Below are 22,314 nucleotides of genomic sequence, written 5' to 3'. Positions count from 1 at the left end.
GGTTGTCCAAATGGAGTAGCTTGCCTGGCTGTAACACAGTGTCACGTGTTGCTGCTGGGGACTGCTGTGCCAAAGTTAGAAGAAATAAGGGTTGCCCAGGAAACTTACAACACACTCACACACACAGTTTCAGTCCTAAGCTCCAAAATCAGTACAAAAAGGGAAATGGAAGAATACAGGATTAATTGGCAAGTCCTCCAGACCATGGCCTTCACCTTAGACAACCAGGCCAGAGACCTACAGGATATGGGTTAGTCCACCGCCAGGACAGTGGTTAAAAAAGAACATTATGCAACAGCCCTCATGAGGAGACATACAGTATGCATCAAGTCTGTGACATTAACTTTTTTTATGGTAATTGTGTCTACAACCTGCAGTAAACTTAAAAGTATACATTAATTGTGAAATCTGTCGACTAAATAAAGCAATTTAAGTATAAGTACTTATTGAATTAGGTGGCTGCACGTTTAACAAACAGCTTGCCATTTAGTTGTAAACGTGACTGAAATGTACATGTTGAAAACACAGCACTTTACAGAAACACAAGCGTATGCTGAAGAATGCAGCAACAAAGTAATCAGACAAACTAAACTCATTTCAATACATGCACAGTAAATGAAGCTACCTTGATTTAAAAATATATATATATATATATATTTGTCCACAGCATCTTTTGCGTGCAGCTTTGTCCAGTTTACTGCTTGATCCAGTTACACTGTTTCAGGGCCTCAACTAATATTTTATTTTCCTTTAATACTTTTCCATTTGGCTGTTTCGGTCCATTTAGCATCATTATCTAGGTTAGGGTACGGAGTGCTTGCGTATGCCTAATACTAGCACCAGCAGCTTTCATCAACAAACCAAAAAGAAAACAGCCCTTGACATCTGAACACCAAGACTAAATATGAAGCCGCAATTATCACTCAGGTAAGTCTTGTTACAACTTTTGATTTATGTTCCAATGTTATTAAAGGGTTACTATGAACCGTCTACATGCAGCAAAGTGTGCAATGAGCTCCCGAAAATGCCTCCAGCTTAGTGTTGAGACTGCCGACACTTTTCCATTGTACAAAAAGATTTTGTTAAGTTTTCAGTTCAATTTTCTCTTTTGTCGGTATCGTTCGACTTAGCTTTTTATGCAAATGTCGGTTTTGGTTCAGTTTCAGTTTGGGAAAATCATAGCCATTGCATCCCTAATGTGTACACAAATCAAAGGTCCTTATTAAAAAATATATATAATGAAAAAATGGAAGTTAACCATTTCCCACCAAAAAGCTTCCTGTTTTTGAAGATATCATCTTGTGAATAGGGACTTGATGAAATAAAACAGCAGAAAAACGTTAAATGTAACCAGATCTTGTATTATTATTTTGGAAGACATCAGGCTGACAGTTGTCTTTTAAAACCTTTAAAATGACTTCCAGTCCAAAGTTTCCCTTCTGGGGCCCGATCTTCTTCCATCTGTCTATACGTTACTGGTAAAATGGTAGGGGATTCGCTGCGGCTGCCTCTTTCTGAAAGGAACAAACCACAGGATCTTCCAGCAGGTGCCAAAAACCTCAGCAAAGGTCTGCTGCCAAGCCTTTCTGGGTCTCAATCTGCAGAGAGACAGTGTCAGTGAGACGAGACAGCACACTCCTGTGGGGAGCTTCAGTCAACCCCAACAATAGAGAGAGAGAGAGGGACTAAAGCCTTGCTGACTGATTGGGCCGGTGTCTGTGCTAGAGATTTGGCAGCAGACTCCCTTTACACAGTGCATAAAAAATGCTGCACAATAAAAAAAAAGTCACTCACTGAATGTGTTTGCATCTACTGTACCGAAAACAAGAGGCAGACCTATCAAGTGCAGTTACACAGATTTAAACAATTAACGGCACAGAAACTTCTTAAACAATTACAGACATCTGCTGGAGCATTGGGTCGAGCAGCTTGAGTGTGCTATGATGCACATTTGTCAAACCTCTCACTGGCAGGTTGCTATGTGAGTAATATATCTCAGCTGAAGGTCTGAAGGTTGAATCAGGATACTAGCAGTAACAATTAGCTTAGTGGAACAATGTGAGCCTCTTGCACAAGATATCAAAAATACTGTAGAAGCTGCCCACAAGGCTATTGTCCAGGCTTCTAAAAAATACCCTAACAAAATCTAGAGATTTACAAGCATGAATTGAGATGCAATTAGCTTGTAACAAAGTATTGCATGTTTTATTACTGCATAAATTGAATTAAGTTTAATTTGTTTCCAAAACTTGGAAGTGGATGCCTGTTGAAAGTATGGTAACAATCAGTCCTGTCAACCATGTTGACGCTGTCAGATTATGAGCAAAAAAAAGGGATTTTTTTTTTATATATATAGAGTAAGTTAATATGTGTTACATAGGGTCTCTTATTATAAAATATGTCATTTCACACAGTTTGAGCAGCCACAATCTCCCAGCTTTGTGGTTCTTGTCCCCTAACTGCACAAGATGCCCCCCTATACAATAAATAACCCTACACATAATGTATATATTGAAAGACAAGATTGAGTTGCTACAGTGCCTTGCGAAAGTATTCGGCCCCCTTGAACTTTGCGACCTTTTGCCACATTTCAGGCTTCAAACATAAAGATACGAAAATGTATTTTTTTGTGAAGAATCAACAACAAGAGGGACACAATCATGAAGTGGAACGAAATTTATTGGATATTTCAAACTTTTTTAACAAATAAAAAACTGAAAAATTGGGCGTGCAAAATTATTCAGCCCCCTTAAGTTAATACTTTGTAGCGCCACCTTTTGCTGCGATTACAGCTGTAAGTCGCTTGGGGTATGTCTCTATCAGTTTTGCACATCGAGAGACTGAAATTTTTGCCCATTCCTCCTTGCAAAACAGCTCGAGCTCAGTGAGGTTGGATGGAGAGCATTTGTGAACAGCAGTTTTCAGTTCTTTCCACAGATTCTCGATTGGATTCAGGTCTGGACTTTGACTTGGCCATTCTAACACCTGGGTATGTTTATTTGTGAACCATTCCATTGTAGATTTTGCTTTATGTTTTGGATCATTGTCTTGTTGGAAGACAAATCTCCGTCCCAGTCTAAGGTCTTTTGCAGACTCCATCAGGTTTTCTTCCAGAATGGTCCTGTATTTGGCTCCATCCATCTTCCCATCAATTTTAACCATCTTCCCTGTCCCTGCTGAAGAAAAGCAGGCCCAAACCATGATGCTGCCACCACCATGTTTGACAGTGGGGATGGTGTGTTCAGGGTGATGAGCTGTGTTGCTTTTACGCCAAACATAACGTTTTGCATTGTTGCCAAAAAGTTCGATTTTGGTTTCATCTGACCAGAGCACCTTCTTCCACATGTTTGGTGTGTCTCCCAGGAGGCTTGTGGCAAACTGTAAACGACACTTTTTATGGATATCTTTAAGAAATGGCTTTCTTCTTGCCACTCTTCCATAAAGGCCAGATTTGTGCAGTATACGACTGATTGTTGTCCTATGGACAGAGTCTCCCACCTCAGCTGTAGATCTCTGCAGTTCATCCAGAGTGATCATGGGCCTCTTGGCTGCATCTCTGATCAGTCTTCTCCTTGTATGAGCTGAAAGTTTAGAGGGACGGCCAGGTCTTGGTAGATTTGCAGTGGTCTGATACTCCTTCCATTTCAATATTATCGCTTGCACAGTGCTCCTTGGGATGTTTAAAGCTTGGGAAATCTTTTTGTATCCAAATCCGGCTTTAAACTTCTCCACAACAGTATCTCGGACCTGCCTGGTGTGTTCCTTGTTCTTCATGATGCTCTCTGCGCTTTAAACGGACCTCTGAGACTATCACAGTGCAGGTGCATTTATACGGAGACTTGATTACACACAGGTGGATTCTATTTATCATCATTAGTCATTTAGGTCAACATTGGATCATTCAGAGATCCTCACTGAACTTCTGGAGAGAGTTTGCTGCACTGAAAGTAAAGGGGCTGAATAATTTTGCACGCCCAATTTTTCAGTTTTTTATTTGTTAAAAAAGTTTGAAATATCCAATAAATTTCGTTCCACTTCATAATTGTGTCCCACTTGTTGTTGATTCTTCACAAAAAATTACAGTTTCATATCTTTATGTTTGAAGCCTGAAATGTGGCAAAAGGTCGCAAAGTTCAAGGGGGCCGAATACTTTCGCAAGGCACTGCATCTAATACTTAAGCATGATTTTATATATATATATAGCCACTGACTCATTGTGTGATTCTGAGCAAGTCACTTAACCTCCTTGTGCTCCACCTTTCAGGTTAGATGTTGTTGTAAGTGACTCTGCAGCTGCAAGTCACCTTGGATAAAGGCGTCTGTTAAATAAACAAATAATATTAACTATGACATGTATACAAATGTACTCACATTTCATCACAGCAGTGAAACATTTTTTCAATTGTGGTTGTGTCCTGTGAAACAAACAAAAATATCAATACAAAAAAAAAACCTCTAAAACAATAAAAACAGAAAGAAAATTAGCTGCATGTCATCTTATTAATTTAGTGTGTAACTCTTTATTGTACCTGTGTACCACTGTTGAGCCACTCCATAACAAGCTCAGCTGCTCAGCGTCAGAGACAAGATGAACAATGATCAGGAGATGTTCTGACCGAACTTCAAAGCTGCACATGAAGAGCTTGTTCTGAGGGTAATAAAGGGGAAGAAGCCTTAAGGCCACATTTGCTACGGGTATGAGAAGTCTTGTTTAGATTCACTTTGTATACATTTCTGTTTCAGTCATCACACTCTGGTGTCTTCAAATCACCCCTGTAAAGCTTCAAAGTAGCTTTCCACTTTGGTACGCCTAATAGTTTAATAAAATGTCTTGAATTAGTATTGTTGCAGCTAGTTCAGTTAGGCACTTTCATAGACAGCTTAACAATTCTGGCAGAAAGCAGGAGGCAACAGTAACACTTGACACATATTAAAAAGGGCACAACCATAAAAGAGGCTTAAATGTACGTAGTACTGTTTTACTGTCCAGGTCAATTACCTCATCTAACCCTTTATTATTTACTCCAACCATAAAAATAAAATAATCAAACTAGGAAGATACGGTAGTCTGTACCCATCAAGAATACCTTACCATCCAACAAGTATCCCCACTGCCTCAATACTTTGTTGGTGGAAGAGTTTAAACTTGAAATGTATTATTATCCTACACAGGTAGGCTCACATTGTATGTTTTACCAGTCACAGTTTATAATTTAAAATTGTTTGTTCTTGCCACTTCATACTATCAATGACCTGAACTCTTGCTCATCCCTAATACAGATCAAACTGTATAAGACATTACCTTAACTGTTATTCATTTTGGTGTTTAATCCACTATTGTTGATCCTAACCACAAGATGTATACCCTGTAAAAAAGACTGCTATAAAAGATGCATTTCAACTGGAAATCATTTCACGATTTTGAAAAATGAACTGCTAAAACAATTAATGACATAGGCGAAGAGTCTGAATTTGTGATTAGGCTCTAATCAAGTAAAGGGAAGTACAATAAATAGAAAATTATGAGACAAAGAATTCCAATGAGAATAATTAAATCTGAATTCAACAAGGGTAGATTTTTCTCCTGGGGATACACCATCGCTGAGATGACCGTTTCCTGATGTTTAACATCCTATTATCTTTTTTTTTCCTTTTGGATAAAATTGTAGGCCCTCTGTTTTTGGATGAAAATTTCAAAGATGATGAATAGTTAATAAACCAGATTAATCTGGAATAGGAATTAGATTTTCTCTCTTTGCACTTTTCATCTTTGGTGCCTCGGGCAGCAAACAAACCCACATATGTATGAACACATCTGGATAAATTGAGGAACATCCTTCTTGCAATCTTTTTTTTTTTTTTTTTAAACAAGAAATATAATCCTTTAAAATTAGGTCCCAGATTAGTATGAGCAAAAGCATGGTCCTGTTCAAACACCTGGTAGCATAGGGTTGAAGATCAGACTTTTTAGATGGAAAATAAGATTGGGGTATCTGTTATTTTTAAAGGTACCAGTAACTTTTAATTATTCAACTGGGTCACAGTTAATCCTCCTTTACAGCCCCCACACAATGTCATCAATTAAAGGATCACAGTCAAAAGTGATTATCCTATTACCTACAAAACCATAGGAGACAACAGATTGTGACTTAGTGCTTCAAAACAATATGGAATATGGGGGTGTGCTTGTTATCGAATCAAACAAGTTCCTCTAGCTTATCTTTGCTTTTAGGAATATGTTACCATTTACAGCACACTTTACATAAAACAGTATAATTTACTTGGATCAATATTTTCTTCTTTCTTTCCCTTATAATAAGTAGGCACTGTAAAATGACCACTTTACGGTTTGCACTGACTGTCATGATTGTTATCATGTTATTAATATCATCTGTTTCAGCAAAACCTTTGCCATGAATATTTTGAGAAAAATAAAATAAAAGCACTTACCTCTTAAATTTCTATCCTTTTATTTGGATTTAGACTTGATGGGATTGCAATTAAAGTGGCTCTTAACAGGTAGTGTACAGGATGGCGCAGTATAGAAGCTCATAATGAGTGTTGCACAGTATGAGGAAATTATGATGTGCTACCACCTGGCAGCTCACTAACACACTGGAATCATCCCAGCCAACAATAGAGAATTAGATACAGTATGTTATAGTGATTTTAGAAAAAGCTTTTTTTTCAGATCATTATGTTGATCTGTGCAGATTCTAAGCCCTCTTTATTGGTACTATTTTAAATAACAGACATGATATGATATTAGCATTGCAAACATTTAAGGTAATGTCAGGCAACAGCCGTAAAACATTGTGTATTTTAAACCCGGGCCACACTTAGAGCATTATCTCCCATATGAAGCCATTTAGCCTATAAAGTTCTTTATTTCAGCAAAAGATGCTAATAAGTCTTAGTTCCAATGGGAATAGAAGGATTGCTGAAGTTAATAGGCACGAATGAATCATAGAAATCTTGGGGAAAAACAGAATTTGAATACAGCTGTTTTACTCATCAAGATCTGGATTTGTATTATTCGATTAGCAGGTCTGTGTACAGCTCTGAAACATCTTTAATAGATCAACAGTTATGTTTAACATGTGGAATTTGCTTCTGCAGGGTCTATTTTTTACAAAATATCTGTACTTATTTGAAAAGCTTGTTCTGAGTGCAAACTATATAGTTTAAAAAAATAGATTAAAAAAAAACATAACAGATGCAATTTCACGATGAAGCATTTATATTATTATTATTATTAATTTATTAGCAGACGCCCTTATGCAGGGCGACTTACAAAATATCAGATTATTTTTTACATACAATTACCCATTTATACAGTCGGGTTTTTACTGGAGCAATCTAGGTAAAGTACCTTGCTCAAGGGTACAGTGTCCCCCACCTGGGATTGAACCCATGACCCTCTGGTCAAGAGTCCAGAGCCCTAACCACTACTCCACACTGCTGCCCAATTATTATATAAATTATCAAAGCATTCTGAAAAGCACTCTTGTGAGGGAAGTAATTCTTTAAACCAAGATTAACCGAGATTTAAAAGTCAGACAGATCTGAAAAAGCTTGGCTACACAAAAAAATGTAAAGTACATTAAATTCCCATTTCATAAATGTTTGTAAATATGACTGCAACTGTTGTGTCATATGAAGCTGAATCATAAATGTTAGCTTTTTAATTTTGACTTTTTTATTGTTGTTATTAATCATATATGCATTTTGTTCGTCACCTTTGAAAATGTACATTTATATAAGGTGCAAATGCTATTGGTTTGTATGAAACCTGGGTCGTCCAACACCCAAACATGTCCAAAAAATTAAGCCTAGACACGAGTGAATCATTATATGTGTGGAACAGACCTTTTATGATTCGTGTCTATTTTTCTAAATCACATCTGTTTTACAGCAAGGGATTTTCCGGTGAAGATTAGAAGAAAATAAGTCCAGTTATTAATTAACATTTGCCATTAAAGTTCATCCTTGCACAGTGCTTTTGTATACTGATTTTGTTTTTTTCTTTCTGCAGTCCAAACACAACTTTGGAAAACTTTAGTCACTGCCTTTTTCATCACGCTGTGTTCTTTTTTAATATTTCATCAATTCACTTTACCAGCAGCAATAGATTTTGTCTTCACAGCAGTTGATGTGAGGTGTTTTAACGTGTGATGAGAAATTGACTAATAATTCTCAAACAGTAATCCTTAAGTCAGTGTATTCATATCTTTATAATGGGGTGAATATCCTGTGACAAATTGACTACACAGTCCCCTACACAAATATGCTTTAATGAGAACACTTTTCTAAAATGTGCCAGGACCAACACTGGTAATGCATTGTGTGCATTTTGTTTGTTCACTGTAAATCATTTCATCTGTGTGATGTTCACAAAAATGGCCATGTGATGCTGCAGTATGTTATTTTACTTTTGGAATACTGGAGCGCAAGGACTCGGTGAATACATTGAAAATTACTTTATTTTAACAATGATTTAGAGCAACATTTGTGGTATATTTTATTTGTTTCTATTTTTACTGTTGGAAGGTTCAGGTACTGTCTCCATTTTGTTTCCTGTTAGTGCATCATAGTTGATGACAAAGGGAACTCCATTTCCTTGCAGTACATTATTCAGAATATTAAAATATGGAATTTACTCTATTATTTTAGCCAAGTGTTTAGATTAACACAAATTAATATACTATAAAGTAAAATCAAAACTTGTAGGGTGAATCCAGCATTAGACAGATCTAGCTTACCAACATTCTAGTTAGTTTAAAATACAAAAGAGTTGAACTAAAATGCGAAATTTAGCTAATATACAACACATTTGTATAGTTTAATATTGTGATTTTACACGTTTCTTCTTTAAACCTAGGCTAGCCTAATCTAATAATTATTAGCTGCCATTATCCTGTAACATAGACATTTAAAGGTTATTACCAAGTGGTTGTATAATAGACAACAAAACAATTCAATAAATACACTATGTAACACAATTTTTGATTCCTGGGTAGTAAGTGTTATTTCCTAATTGCTTATGCCTCAAAAGTATAGAAAATGGCTATTATTCCCCACAAACTTTGCTTTTGTGACCAGGACAGTGATATTTTGAAATTTACCTATTTCCAATGAGAAAACAGGCTAATTTGTGTCTTTTCGTTCACATAAAGTCAGAAAAAAACAACATATGAATCCAAATTAACATGTATTTATACTAAAGTAATACAAAAATGACTACAAAAGATTTAGAAGTGAGTAGTGTTTCGAGATTTACGATTATACTGTAAATCACTTTCACGAATCAGCCCCTAAATGTAGTCTCCCATCATGTTCTCGTTATACTGTCCTTGGTAGCGGCGTTCAAAGTCCAGTATATCCTGGTGGAAGCGCTCGCCTTGCTCCTCCGAGTATGCTCCCATGTTCTCCTTGAATTTATCAAGATGAGCATCAAGGATATGGACTTTGAGGGACATCCTACAGCCCATTGTGCCGTAGTTCTTCACCAGAGTCTCAACCAGCTCCACATAGTTTACGGCCTTGTGATTGCCCAGGAAGCCCCGAACCACTGCAACAAAGCTGTTCCAAGCCGCTTTCTCCTTACTAGTGAGCTTTTTGGGGAATTCATTGCACTCCAGGATCTTCTTTATCTGTGGTCCGACGAAGACACCGGCTTTGACCTTTGCCTCAGACAGCTTAGGGAAGAAGTCTTGAAGGTACTTGAAGGCTGCCGACTCCTTATCTAGAGCTCTGACAAATTGTTTCATAAGGCCCAATTTGATGTGCAGTGGTGGCATCAGCACCTTCCGAGGGTCCCAGCCGTACTCATCATACTTCAAGGCGTCCAGCAAGGTCTTGATGCTGTTGTAATCCTCTTTGAGGTGCACCGAGTGAGCCAGGAGAAGAGACGGGTACTTGTTACCATTATGGAGCAGCACGGCTTTGCGGCTCCTGGATGAGCTGTCAATGAAGGACAGTATAACGAGAACATGATGGGAGACTACATTTGGGGGCTGATTCGTGAAAGTGATTTACAGTATAATCGTAAATCTCGAAAAACTACTCGCTTCTAAATCTTTTGTAGTCATTTTTGTATTACTTTAGTATAAATACATGTTAATTTGGATTCATATGTTGTTTTTTTCTGACTTTATGTGAACGAAAAGACACAAATTAGCCCGTTTTCTCATTGGAAATAGGTACATTTCAAAATATCACTGTCCTGGTCACAAAAGCAAAGTTTGTGGGGAATAATAGCCATTTTCTATACTTTTGAGGCACAAGCAATTAGGAAATAACACTTACTACCCAGGAACCAAAAAAAAAAAAAATAATTTGTTACACGGTGATATCACCTGATGTGCACTACTATTTGTTATATAGGTCTCAAATGTGTAGTTTTAAAAGAAACACGTTATAGCAAACATGTATTTTAATTGTACACGAGGGAAAGAAATCTATTTTTGCAAGCCTAGTCTTTTAGTCATTATTTTTCTTATACTTCTAGAGAGTCTTTAGTTTCAATTGGAGTTATTGTTCCTAGACATATATATAGGTAGGCAGTGTTGAAACAGTTAATATACAACATCCTTCAGGATTTTTAACATATTGTCAAGAAATTATTTCCCCTTTTTCTTTTCTAATTTCTACAATACTGTACTTTTCATACATTTTACGTGAAACAAGTAGTAATAAAGACTGGAAAGTTGTAATGATTCATTATTTATAGTAATGTTATCACAATCCAAAACACACAGACATGCATATTTAATGATACGCCTTCCATTCAGACACACTTATAAATGTATCTACTTTCTTACCCCACTAACTCGTGTTAAAGGCTGGAAGTAGTAGTACTGGCCGAAATCCAGCACCAGTGTAAAAAAACTCAAGATCTGGGTGTAAAAGCACAGCTGTAGTAAAAGGCAGTGGTTGTCCTCCCCAACACAGTTATTAATCCTGCAGAGAGAACAGGGAAATGATTCTCTTCCATGTCAACTTAATAAAAGAGAGTATTCATTAATCAATTTCTACACATTATGTATGTACACATTTCCAAAAAAAGTTATATTTTTTCCAAGTAAACATACACAGGGATAAAACATAAGGATCCAAAATAGAATAAAAAGTTGTGTTGTTATATTTCTTTCTTTTTCATAACCAATAATCAGTTTCAATCCCTCCAAAATGTAATTTATTTCCACCATTTAATAAGATAAAAATACAGCTAAAAGAGGTCAAAAAATGGGTTTATAAGTTTATGTGCAACAATCAGATCCTCCACGCATTATATCATTAAAATAAGACCAGTGTAAATATGTGCAGTATGCACAAAAAAAAGGGTTAGCTTTGGGAATCACAGGTCAGTGGCTTGTATATTTGCAGTAGTATTCACAATTAACTTTCTGTATTAGCAATAAGAGTGCATATTTATAAACCATACTTCAAATAAACACCAGCCAGTTCTGAGATATAACAACCAGCTTATATTGAGAAGCAGTTTGTTTTCACATGATTTAGTTCCTTCCTGGAGACCACTGCCTGCAGCTTATACCTGACTCTCTGCAGCAACAAACGTGTCAGTCAGAAGCATATGGACTCCTACGTGCTATCAATCATCTTCAGTCAAATGTGACGTAAACCAGACATGCACATTTTAACATGCAAATAATCTTGTGATCCCTCTGTGATTTGAAACATGACGTAACAGATAACAATGCAACAGTACTTACATGCTCCAGGTAAAACACCTTACACCTGTTTACTTTCTGTAATATGTTGAATCCTTACCACAGACAGTGATGATCCATCCTCCGCACACAATGTCAACAGCGACTGCAGTGGTGGAACCTCTTTGGCCTCATCATGTTACATTTATTGCACAACTCGAATGAATCTCTTTCTGAAAAGAGAAAAGAATAAAGGATCAGTTTTCTCCTAAATGCAAGGTTAGTGGAGGTGTAGAACAGTCACTAGCCAAAGCCTAATCTAATACTGCTTTCCTATAGCAGATCCCCTTATATTTAAGTTTAAAATACAAAATCTGCATAGATCAGGTGAAAGCGGGTTTGCAAAGTTTTGATTCCTACTTAAAATGTAATACAGTATTTCCTCTAAAAACTCATGAAGAAACATGTATCTTGAAACTTGTGGGTGCATATGAAAAGTGAAACAAATAAGCATTTTAATTTTAATATCATGACCACAAAACCTTTACAAATATACATTAAGAGACTTATGAGCAAAAGATTTCACGATTTCCATGAAATTTACTCATTGCTGTGTAATATGTAGTTTCCAGTGAAACTTCCTATTTCTGAAAGATACATATTTACATATATACATATTTATCACTTAAAAATAAATACAGCAAATGTTTGCCTCATTGACACACTACCTGCTATACTACATTTAGGAAATTGAGCAGGTTTAGTTGATTGAACACACTGCATAAAGTTGCACAATTTCTTTAAAATGACCTTAATGAAAGAAACCAGCTGAATCGAAGATCGGAAATATTTCTGCTAAAGATCGCTCTGTCCAGTACATGAAGGGGACATTATATGTATCTGTTGTTATTTTCACATGTATTTATATTTTATGTTGTTTGAGGATGAAAACAGAATAAATGGACATAAAAATACAAAATATTCTATAACTGAGCATTTACTGTTTTTCAGGTAAGCATTTACATATGTAGGAACATTTGTTGTATGATAACTCAAGAGAAAATAATACCATTTTGAATGTGACAACACCATTTTTTCTGCTTTAATAAATATTATGTTTAAATCGTGCAATATCTTGAAATACCTATTAGACCATGAAATGCAGTGAAATAAGCAATTTTTTACCATAAAAAAGACAGCTCTATGTATGGTACATTTAAATCTAGAAGGTCTGAGCACCTCTGTTGTGCAATACTCGAGTCAGGAATGAAGGAAAGGTAGAGGAGAGGTTCCAACTTCTATTTATTCATAAGAAATGGGGCAGACACTAAAAAAAAACACTGCTACTACAAAATCCAAAGACAAGGATAAGCATGGAAATAACCACAGAGGAAGGACTTGGTCAAAAGTTATATGACTGCAGGTGAAAAGGTGATACTTGTTTTATTTATTAATTGATTTGATTTAACCATAGTACTTACAGCAACATTTCTTCAGTGTTTTGAATGACATTTGTTGGTGAAACAGGATTCCAAACACATTAACATTAGGGCATAATGACAAAATTAGAACTGCCATATGCATTAGTGTACTCTTTTTTCTTTTTTTTTTGTCTGTGCAAATCCTTGTGTAATTACCTCTTACATCTTTTACACCAGGAATGAGACGGATGTTTCAGATCACATTCAGTGGAATTCTGATCTACAATACCTCCTAGTGGTCAACCTGTAGTATAGCAGAGAGTGCATATAAACACTAGCAAAACTAACCAGTGTTGGTCTATGAACATTTAACACTTTGCCCAGTTTGGGGAGAGTAGCGATTCACTTTCTGCCATGTTTTGATATCATTTTATCTTTTAATGGCTGACTCAGTACAGCAGGACACACAGCACATCCCTGACTATGAGATAAAGACACATCATTACATTCTTTTTAGTTTTTGAAAAGGGCTAATATAATCCAGAGGACTTTTATGTTGCAGTTTATCCCTGTATATCTTGTAAAACACCAAGGGGCTTCGTTAAACCTACTTTGTGGCTTTTCAAAGATTTGGAGACCATGGCATGTTAACTTCTTGTAACTTTTTGCAAGAAGCTTTCAGACTAGGGAGTTTTTCTCCTCTGTGCAAAAATCTGTCTAGGTATCACCTTTCATACCATTCAGAGTCTGAGTGCTTAGTCTGCAATGCATTTCATATCCTGTCTCAAACTACAAGGCCTGCATTCAAATAGCTTTGAGTGCTTAATTATGTTATCCTGTTACTTGGTTGCCAGGGTAACCATTGATCAAATGGCCGCTTTTAATTTGGCCTTTCCTTCATTGGTTAATATGAAGTTAGTAGAGTTTTTTGCTGCTATAGCTGCCAAATAAAATATGTAATTACTTTTTATGATGGCTCAGATCTGAAGCTCACATGCCCTCTGCACCTGCACATAAGTTCCCATGGCAGCAATCAAAATGGCCTTAGATTTGTGGTGTATAAATACATTTTAAAATGTTGAGAGTAAAACATAAAAAATAAAACTGGTTTCAAAATCCATTTCAAGCAAGCACCAGCAAAAACCTGATTCTAAAAAAGAGAATCTTACAGAGTAAATCCTGCTTTTGGCTGGTAATTTGTCATCACAAGTGTAAAAGCCGAGGGACAGGTAATGTGAGAGCGCCATCTGGAAGACTTGAACAGCCTTACAACCACAATACAAATTCAAGCTGAATACTTTCTTTGTCTGCCAGTTTTGTTTTTTATGAAGTCAAATACTTTCTTGCAATAAAATGAAGACAATACAAGTGCTGTACACACAGTGCCATGAACAAGTATTTGCCCCGTCTGATTTTCTGCATTTTTGCATATTTTGACACTGAATGTTATCAGCTCTTCAACCAAAACCTAATATTAGATAAAAGGGACCCTGAGTGAACAAATAACACAAAAAATTGATATATATTTCATTTATTTATTAAATAAAGTTATGGAACACCCAATGCCCCCGTGTGAAAAAGTAATCGCCCCCTTAGACTCAATAACTGGTTACGCCACCTTTAGCAGCAATAACTGCAACCAAACGCTTCCTGTAGTTATTCATTAGTCTTTCACAGCGCCGTGGAGGAATTTTGGCCCACTCCTCCATGCAGAACTGCTTCAACTCAGTGACATTTGTGGGTTTTCGAGCATGAACTGCTCGTTTCAGGTCCTGCCACAACATCTCAATGGGGTTTAGGTCTGGACTTTGACTAGGCCATTCCAAAACTTTAAATTTCTTGTTCTTCAACCATTCTGATGTAGACTTGCTTGTGTGTTTTGGATCATTGACTTGCTGCATGACCCAGCTGTGCTTCAGCTTCAGCTCACGGACGGATGGCCTGACATTCTCCTGTAGAATTCTCTGACACAGAGCAGAATTCATGGTTCCTTCAATGATGGCAAGGCATCTAGGTCCTGATGCAGCAAAGCATCCCCAAACCATGACACTACCACAACCATGCTTGACCACTGGTATGAGGTTCTTACTGTGGAATGCAGTGTTTAGTTTTCACCAGACATAACGGGGCCCATATCGGCCAAAAAGTTCCACTTTCGACTCATCTGTCCATAGAACATTGCTCCAGAACTCTTGAGCATCATCCAGGTGCTTTTTGGCAAACTTGAGACAAGCATTCATGTTCTTCTTAGTGAGCAATGGTTTCTGCCTTGCTAATCTGCCATGAATCCCATTTTTGCCCAGTGTCTTTCTGATGGTGGAGTCATGAACACTGACCTTAGCCGAGGCGAGAGAGGCCTGCAGATCCCTGGATGTTGTTCTAGGGTTCTTTGTGATTTCCTGGACGATTTTACGCCTTGCACTTGGAGAGATTTTGGCAAAACGGCCACTCCTGGGAAGATTCACTACTGTCCCAAACTTTCTCCATTTGGACAATATGGCTCTGACTGTGGTTTGGTGGAGCCCCAGAGCCTTAGAAATGACTTTGTAACCCTTTCCAGACTGATAGGCATCAACAACTTTTTTCCGGAGGTCTTCAGGAATTTCTTTTGTTCATGGCATGATGTGCCTCTAGAACCTGTGTGCTGACAACTTCACTCTGATGGTAAGGGCCAAAGTTAGTCAGATTTATATTGGGCTGGCCCAAATCAGGCCTGGTTGTTAACCAAAGTACTCAAACAGCTGACCCTAATTATCCCTTTAATTAGGTTGAGTTAACAAGGGGGGGGGGCAATAACTTTTTCACATCTGAAGATTGCATGTTTGATTACCTTGCACACCAAACAAATGAAAGAAGCACCAAACTTTGGTGTCATTTTTTCTCTCAGACTCCCTCTATATACTACTACAACCCACAAAAAAATCTGACCAAATACAATGTGAAAAATGTGCAAAAATGCAGAAAATCAGACAGGGGGCAAATACTTTTTCACGGCACTGTATATACAGCTGATATTTTTCCAGCATGTACTTTTATGGTGTTGTATTCATGTTGCTTTGGTTGTAATCAGTGCCCCAGAGTCATTATAGGGGTGATTCTATGTGAAATCAAGACTGGTTTAATATGTCACCTCTTCAGAACTACAAAGAAAAAATATCATCTCAGTATTTAAGGTGATGACCTTAAATACCTCGTGTGTTTTCCTATCACTCAGTATGTTGCTGACAGATTTTGATGGCCTTTGGCCATCAAAATCTTCAGGAGATACTCAATTTGCAAACTATTGAGCATATAGTCCCTGAACTTACATGTTGTCGAGACAGGGTTCTGTAATGTTCCTACTTTAAAGCTATGTCACTGAGACAAAATAGAGCCAAATGATACATTCACAGTAAACCATATTTAACTGCATTCAGATTTATTTTAACAGGAGCACCAAAGAGATCTTACCAGAGTGGGGGATGTTTGAATTGTGTTGTAGTCTCCCTGGATCTGTAAAGGAGGCTCTAACCAGAGTGGTATTTTTATAGAACAGTCTTTATAACTTGAGCTGAATTATCATGTACAGTATACAATCTAAACTTGTCCTGTGGGTTGATTTGATCAACTAATATCCTGGTGGGATGAGCCACAGCATCTTTTTGTTTATGTTTTTCATCCCTGGAAAGTACTGTATCTCTGGTTATCTTGGGATAATCCCTAAAAATAAGTGGTTGATTCCCTGTTGTTTTAAACATTTGCTTACAAAGATTTAAAACATACCAAAACAATTCTAAACATCGAAATATATCTCTATAGGTGTGGTTTACAGAGTGCTGTCTCGTGCATTCCTTGTTTGTAAGGTTATGCAAACAGGACGCTAGGAGACAAAACTCCTAAAATAATAAACACATATACAAACATTATTTCATGTTACAATGAAAGAATGCTTGTTAAAACAACGACAACAACAACAACAACAACATTTAAAACGCCAGTAAAGTTGGCAGAAATTGTAATATTATCATTATGAGCTTTTTGTTTGGATGTCCAGAAAGAACATTTAGAAAAAACTGCATACAACAGTACACTTACATATTATCAGAGCAGATGAAATGTGACCTTCATCATAGTGAGGAAAGAGGATGAGTTTGGGAATGAAGACAGAGTTATAGATCCAAATGAAGAACACCCAGGTGAAGCAACACCAGCCTGTCAGGTCAATGACAAAATGAATCATAAGACCCTTTGTGGAAGGTCTTCTTTGTAATGTATTTCAGGCAAAAAATTAAAGGAATGTGTCAAATCCAAAAAAAATAAAATAATAATAATTAAATTAAATTAAAAATTAGAAACTACCGTATATTATTAATTCCCTGTCAGCACTGTAGATTAGTATTTAGCATGAGAATACTGGATATTCAAAATACTGCATATTTAAATGATCAAATTCAAGCTGACAAAACTTTCTTTAAAAACTGATACAGAATAGTTACTACACATGTTTGGATTTAGGCATTACAGGGCTTGAAGTAAAAACACAAGTGTGTGTATATGTGTGAGAATGCGACGGTGGATCCAGATGGGCCAATGGGTGATGCGTGGGCAGAGTCAGCATCTCTAGACCTGAGAGCGAGCCACCCAGTGAATTTAAAACAATCTGTGTGCATATATATATATATATATATATATGAAACCTCATCGTAAGAGGAAAAATAGATTGAACTATTGCCCTAACATCCTTACACCGCCAGACAATAGTCTCAGTCTGTCATGTAATTGGTTCACATCACTGTCAGTCCCGCCCCTTTTCAAAGGAACACCTTTCTCCCCTGCACTCTTCACGAGAGACAATGGCTGAACACCAATTCTGTGAGTTGACAGAAAATTAATTACAACACATGCTACAAAAGAAAGAAGCTCCAAACACTAAAATGGTGATTAAAACATCACTGTCACTGTTTTCTGACTTTCTGAAATTCAAACAAATTCAACTCAAAGATGTAAACAAATATGACGGGCAGTATATGAACTGGAGTATGCAGCAGTCCGCAAACCAAACGGAGATGGAGAAAAACTTTGATAACTATACAGGGTATGAACTTCAAAAACATTTTCTGTTATTTATTTATTCACTTATGCTGTATCAGCTAAATTTAAACAAAATATATGTATATAAGTCAATATGTATTTATTTATACTGTACCAGCTATATTTAAACAAAATATATAAAGTTGCATTTACTATTCAACCTTGTGCATTCTCTGAGTATTGATCTAGAGGAAAAAGTAACAATGTGGGCTTCTAATGGCACTAGCTTGGAGCTGAGGGGTTATGAACTTGCATATGGGACATGGGACTTCGTTGTTATGATGACACATTTGAAACTACCAAAAGCAAAGTTGTTTTTATAAGTTGTGGTGCCTGCCTACGGGGATAAGTGATTGACTGACCAACCATTTGTGAAAAAGCCATTTGCTGCATTCTCATGATAGCCAATCAGTCAATTTCAGGCACAACTGAAAGTCTTTGGTTTAGGAGGTCTTCGATGACAGAGACAGGTGTATTTAAAATGTGCTGCAAACAGGGAAGATTTTTTTTTTCTTTAAGAAAAACCATTAATTTAGTTTTTAAAACCCAACTTTTTGGTAGTTTCAAATGTGTCAGCGAAACAAAGAAGTCCCAAGTCCCATGCAGGTTCATAACCCCTCAGCTCCAAGCTAGTGCCAGTGGAAGAACATACTATTACTTTTTCCACAAGATCAGCGGTTCTCAAACTGGGGGGCCAGTTTTTTTTTGTTTTTTTTTTAAATGTTAAATTACACCGCACATCTTAACCTAGGCTACACTGTATAAAGGGTGGGTACTTTATTTGGGCTTTATTGGCTATTTTGATTGGATCACCAATAATACTTCCACCAATCAGAGGGTTGCATGCCATACAGTACTCGAAGCGATCCCGCCCTCTGTCAGACTGGTATACAGAACAGATTAAAGAAGCGCTGGACAAGAGAAATAATGGCAGTAATGAAGTCAATTCGCTTGAAAACATTAAAAGTAGACCGGACATTTCCATCAATGGATTTAAAAAAATGTGGAATTGATGATGCGATCAGAAGCCCAGAGGCAGTGTAAACTGCCTGCTAGTAGGACTGTTCTTTTTTATGTTAAGCATTTTTGTGTTTTTTTTTAAGGGTTTAATTAAGTAACAGCAAAAATTGTTTATGTCAGACTGTGACAGGGTAGCGTCGTGGGCCCAGATGTTATTCGGCAGGCAAGGAGACTCAGAGACAAGGAACTGCAGTTAACGCGCTTCTGCGCAGTTTAATCAACAAAAGGGAAATCCAAAAAGACAAACAAAACACTGCTCACAGAGCAAAAATAAAACAGTTAAACAAAACAGAACTTTCACAGTAAAACAAATCACAAAACAACTGGCGCAAGGGCCAAAACAAAAGGTTTAAACAAAATACAAAAAGGTAGGCTGGGCATTCGCCTTCACTACACTTCTTTTTCAAAAAATATAAACACAGCACAAACCAACAACCACTCACCCAAAACACCTCCCCCAAACAAAGGATTTTTCCCCTTTTTTATAGCATGTGGCTGGAGCCTAATTATCAATAATTCAATTAGCTCCAGCCACATTCTCACATGTATTTTGGCAGGGACAGGAAATTAACCCCATCCCTGCCAACCACCACCAAATCACCACACAACAATATTTACAGGCAGGGCTCTGCCCTGCTACACAGACTTATTGAAAGTCTGTAACAAAATGGTTGATATGTTGTAGATACGACTATTAATGCAGGCATTGTGCAGGTATCGCAGACAAGAGGAAAGGGGACACAGCCCAAAAATTTGAGAACCGCTGCTCTAGATAAATCCTCAGAGAATGCAAAGTTGAAGAAATAGCCAGTTTGGATAGAACTATGTGGCACTTTAGCTTAAACAAAGTGGCCATAAGCAATGCTCGAATGCATGACAAGTGCAACTTCAAAAATCTGCCAAAAATCCCAAATCCTCGGATACCATAATATTTTGCTTGATACTTGTAGATCTCATCAACATCTATCCAAACAAATCTTTGGGTGATTTTTTGGAGTCCCCCCACGCAAGTTATTACGGCCTAACCTTGGTACAAATAGCAAAAATTCTAATTTCAAGGGGGTTTAATGACCAGTGGTGGGACTTGAAACCAAATGTTTTTCACAGAATTTGGAAGACTGGTTCCTAAGGGTCTTACAGTAATACTTACATTTTAGGACCAACATCCCCTACAGAGTAAAGGGTTAGGCTAAAGTTCGAATAAAACTGGTCAGTTACCTCTTGTCTGGCAATTTGCCAGAAGTGAGTAGGGTGCTCCTAGTATTTTTTTTTCTGAAAAAACCCTATTCAATACGAGTAGAACAAGGTGCTACACATGACGGTAGCATCTAAATTGCACCCAGGGTGATTTTTCTGGTCAAGGTCCCTTTCTCACTTTAGGTTGACCTTTGCAAGGTTACAAGACGAAGGGGATATTAAAAAAAAATAATGGCTATCATTTCTGAACACAGCATGTCAGAAAACCCTTAGGTGAATTTTTCTAGGAAAATCTGAGACGGATGGGCAACGAAATGTCCCTTTTCGGGCTGAGTTGCGTGGAATGACCCACAATAGCGGCACCAACATCACACTTACATCTATGAATTCCACTGCCATGATCAATGTCTAGTGTGGCAGTTTGTTGGGTGGGGGGGTCGGGAACTGCATGCAGGGCAACATCAGGGGAAGTGTATATGTATGGTAAATTGTGAGACACAGGTGCATGACAGAAGGACTACCAGTAGTGCTGTAATATGAATCTATGTCCTAGCATAACTTTCTATTGTATGGAATTGCAGATGTTCAATGGTCTTTTGCAAGGGAGGAAGGGGTGATGGGCCGGCATTAGCACTCACAGTAACATGGATAGGGGGAATGGGAGCACTTTAAGAACAGGACACCCATGTGACAGATGTATGACAATAATATTGTCACCTGCAAAAATAGAAGCGTATGAGGTACACTGTTATGAAACTGTGTTTACATGGGCGAGTGGAATGTGCATTGTCATGTCAGTTTGAGAGGGCAGCACCAACAACATGGATCAACCAAGAGTTTTTCAGTGTCATACTGGATACTGTTAACTCTATCCTACCAGCAAGAACCGATCTGTCTAACTTTTTTTATAAGAAAGGTATGGCTTTGTGGCTAAATCATTATATTTAAGACAAATGCTAATTATTGGTTAATTATTAACCTCCCTTAACTGTTACCACAGTATTATCCAACAGGTAATACTGCCTGCTGAATATGATACGGGTGTTTATAAGTCACATTTACTTAGTTTAAAAAAAAGATCATTCATTCATTCAGTATAAGATCATTTGTTTCATGAAACTAAACATGACAGATTTGCTGAAAACATTTTCAACTGCATGCTGCTATCCGTTTGGGCTCATAATCAACTTGTGGTTTACAGAGATACTGTGCCATGCACTGTTGTCAACTGAGGTACTGTACAATGTATTAACTATTATATTGCAAAATGTCTATGTTTTTCCCAAACTAAAGCAAACATCAAAGAGAATATCCTGAGAGAGGGGGCAGGGTGGAGAAAGTTCAAGGGTTCTATTCATTTTTTTTTCTTTATCACTGCATTGATAATAAAAGCCATGTAAACAAGAGGTCACATCTAAAAAATGTTCACAACAGGACGCCCCTCCGGATCGATTGTTTTGGAAGGAATGGCCCACGAATAAATTGATAAAAACCCTCCTTAAAAACGGTAATGCGATTCCGGCAGGGAGTGATAGAGAGTTTATTTTCATTATCTATTGCAATTCAGTCTTTCCTCCGAAAAAACATAATCAGCTGCGCCCAGCCATTCAGCGTCCTAAAACAGACAGCAGGCAGTCTATTCCGGATCTAACCACCCCCACAACTAGCATCGCTAACCAGCAGCCAGCCATTGAAATCCAACAGTCGCAAATATTCAACGAGATAAAATCATTTATGCAGCCTTTTTCCGATACTCTATCTTCGGTCAGTTCTCAACTGTCGGATCTAGAAAAAAGGGTGTCTATTATGGAACAGGGAAAACAATCTACAGCGCAGTCATTAATTTCAGCATCAAATACTGCAGCACCGCCTACAGCTTCTTCCGGTCCAGTCCAGCAGTGTGGAGTAGTGGTTAGGGCTCTGGACTATTGACC

At 37.4% G+C, this 22,314-nt stretch overlaps 1 protein-coding gene across 1 annotated transcript in view; it reads right to left on the bottom strand.

Moving 5' to 3' along the window:
- Positions 1-1,141: 1,141 nt before the first annotated feature.
- The window catches only part of LOC117409119 (palmitoyltransferase ZDHHC20-like), a 29,826-nt gene continuing 8,653 nt past the window's right edge, over positions 1,142-22,314 (bottom strand). The window contains exons 2-6 of the mRNA XM_059001075.1: positions 11,794-11,905; positions 10,824-10,962; positions 4,530-4,648; positions 4,372-4,415; positions 1,142-1,598 (exon numbers count right to left, since the gene is read on the bottom strand). Coding sequence (XP_058857058.1) covers positions 1,594-1,598; positions 4,372-4,415; positions 4,530-4,648; positions 10,824-10,962; positions 11,794-11,813 — 327 coding nt within the window. The 5' untranslated portion in view covers positions 11,814-11,905 and the 3' untranslated portion in view covers positions 1,142-1,593. The remainder of the gene's footprint in view (positions 1,599-4,371; positions 4,416-4,529; positions 4,649-10,823; positions 10,963-11,793; positions 11,906-22,314) is intronic.

The sequence above is a fragment of the Acipenser ruthenus genome, chromosome 2 (assembly GCF_902713425.1).
Source record: "Acipenser ruthenus chromosome 2, fAciRut3.2 maternal haplotype, whole genome shotgun sequence".
In the NCBI taxonomy this organism is placed as follows: domain Eukaryota; kingdom Metazoa; phylum Chordata; class Actinopteri; order Acipenseriformes; family Acipenseridae; genus Acipenser; species Acipenser ruthenus.
Note: the sequence above shows the minus strand (reverse complement) of the source record. Positions and strands in the feature narration are given on the sequence as shown.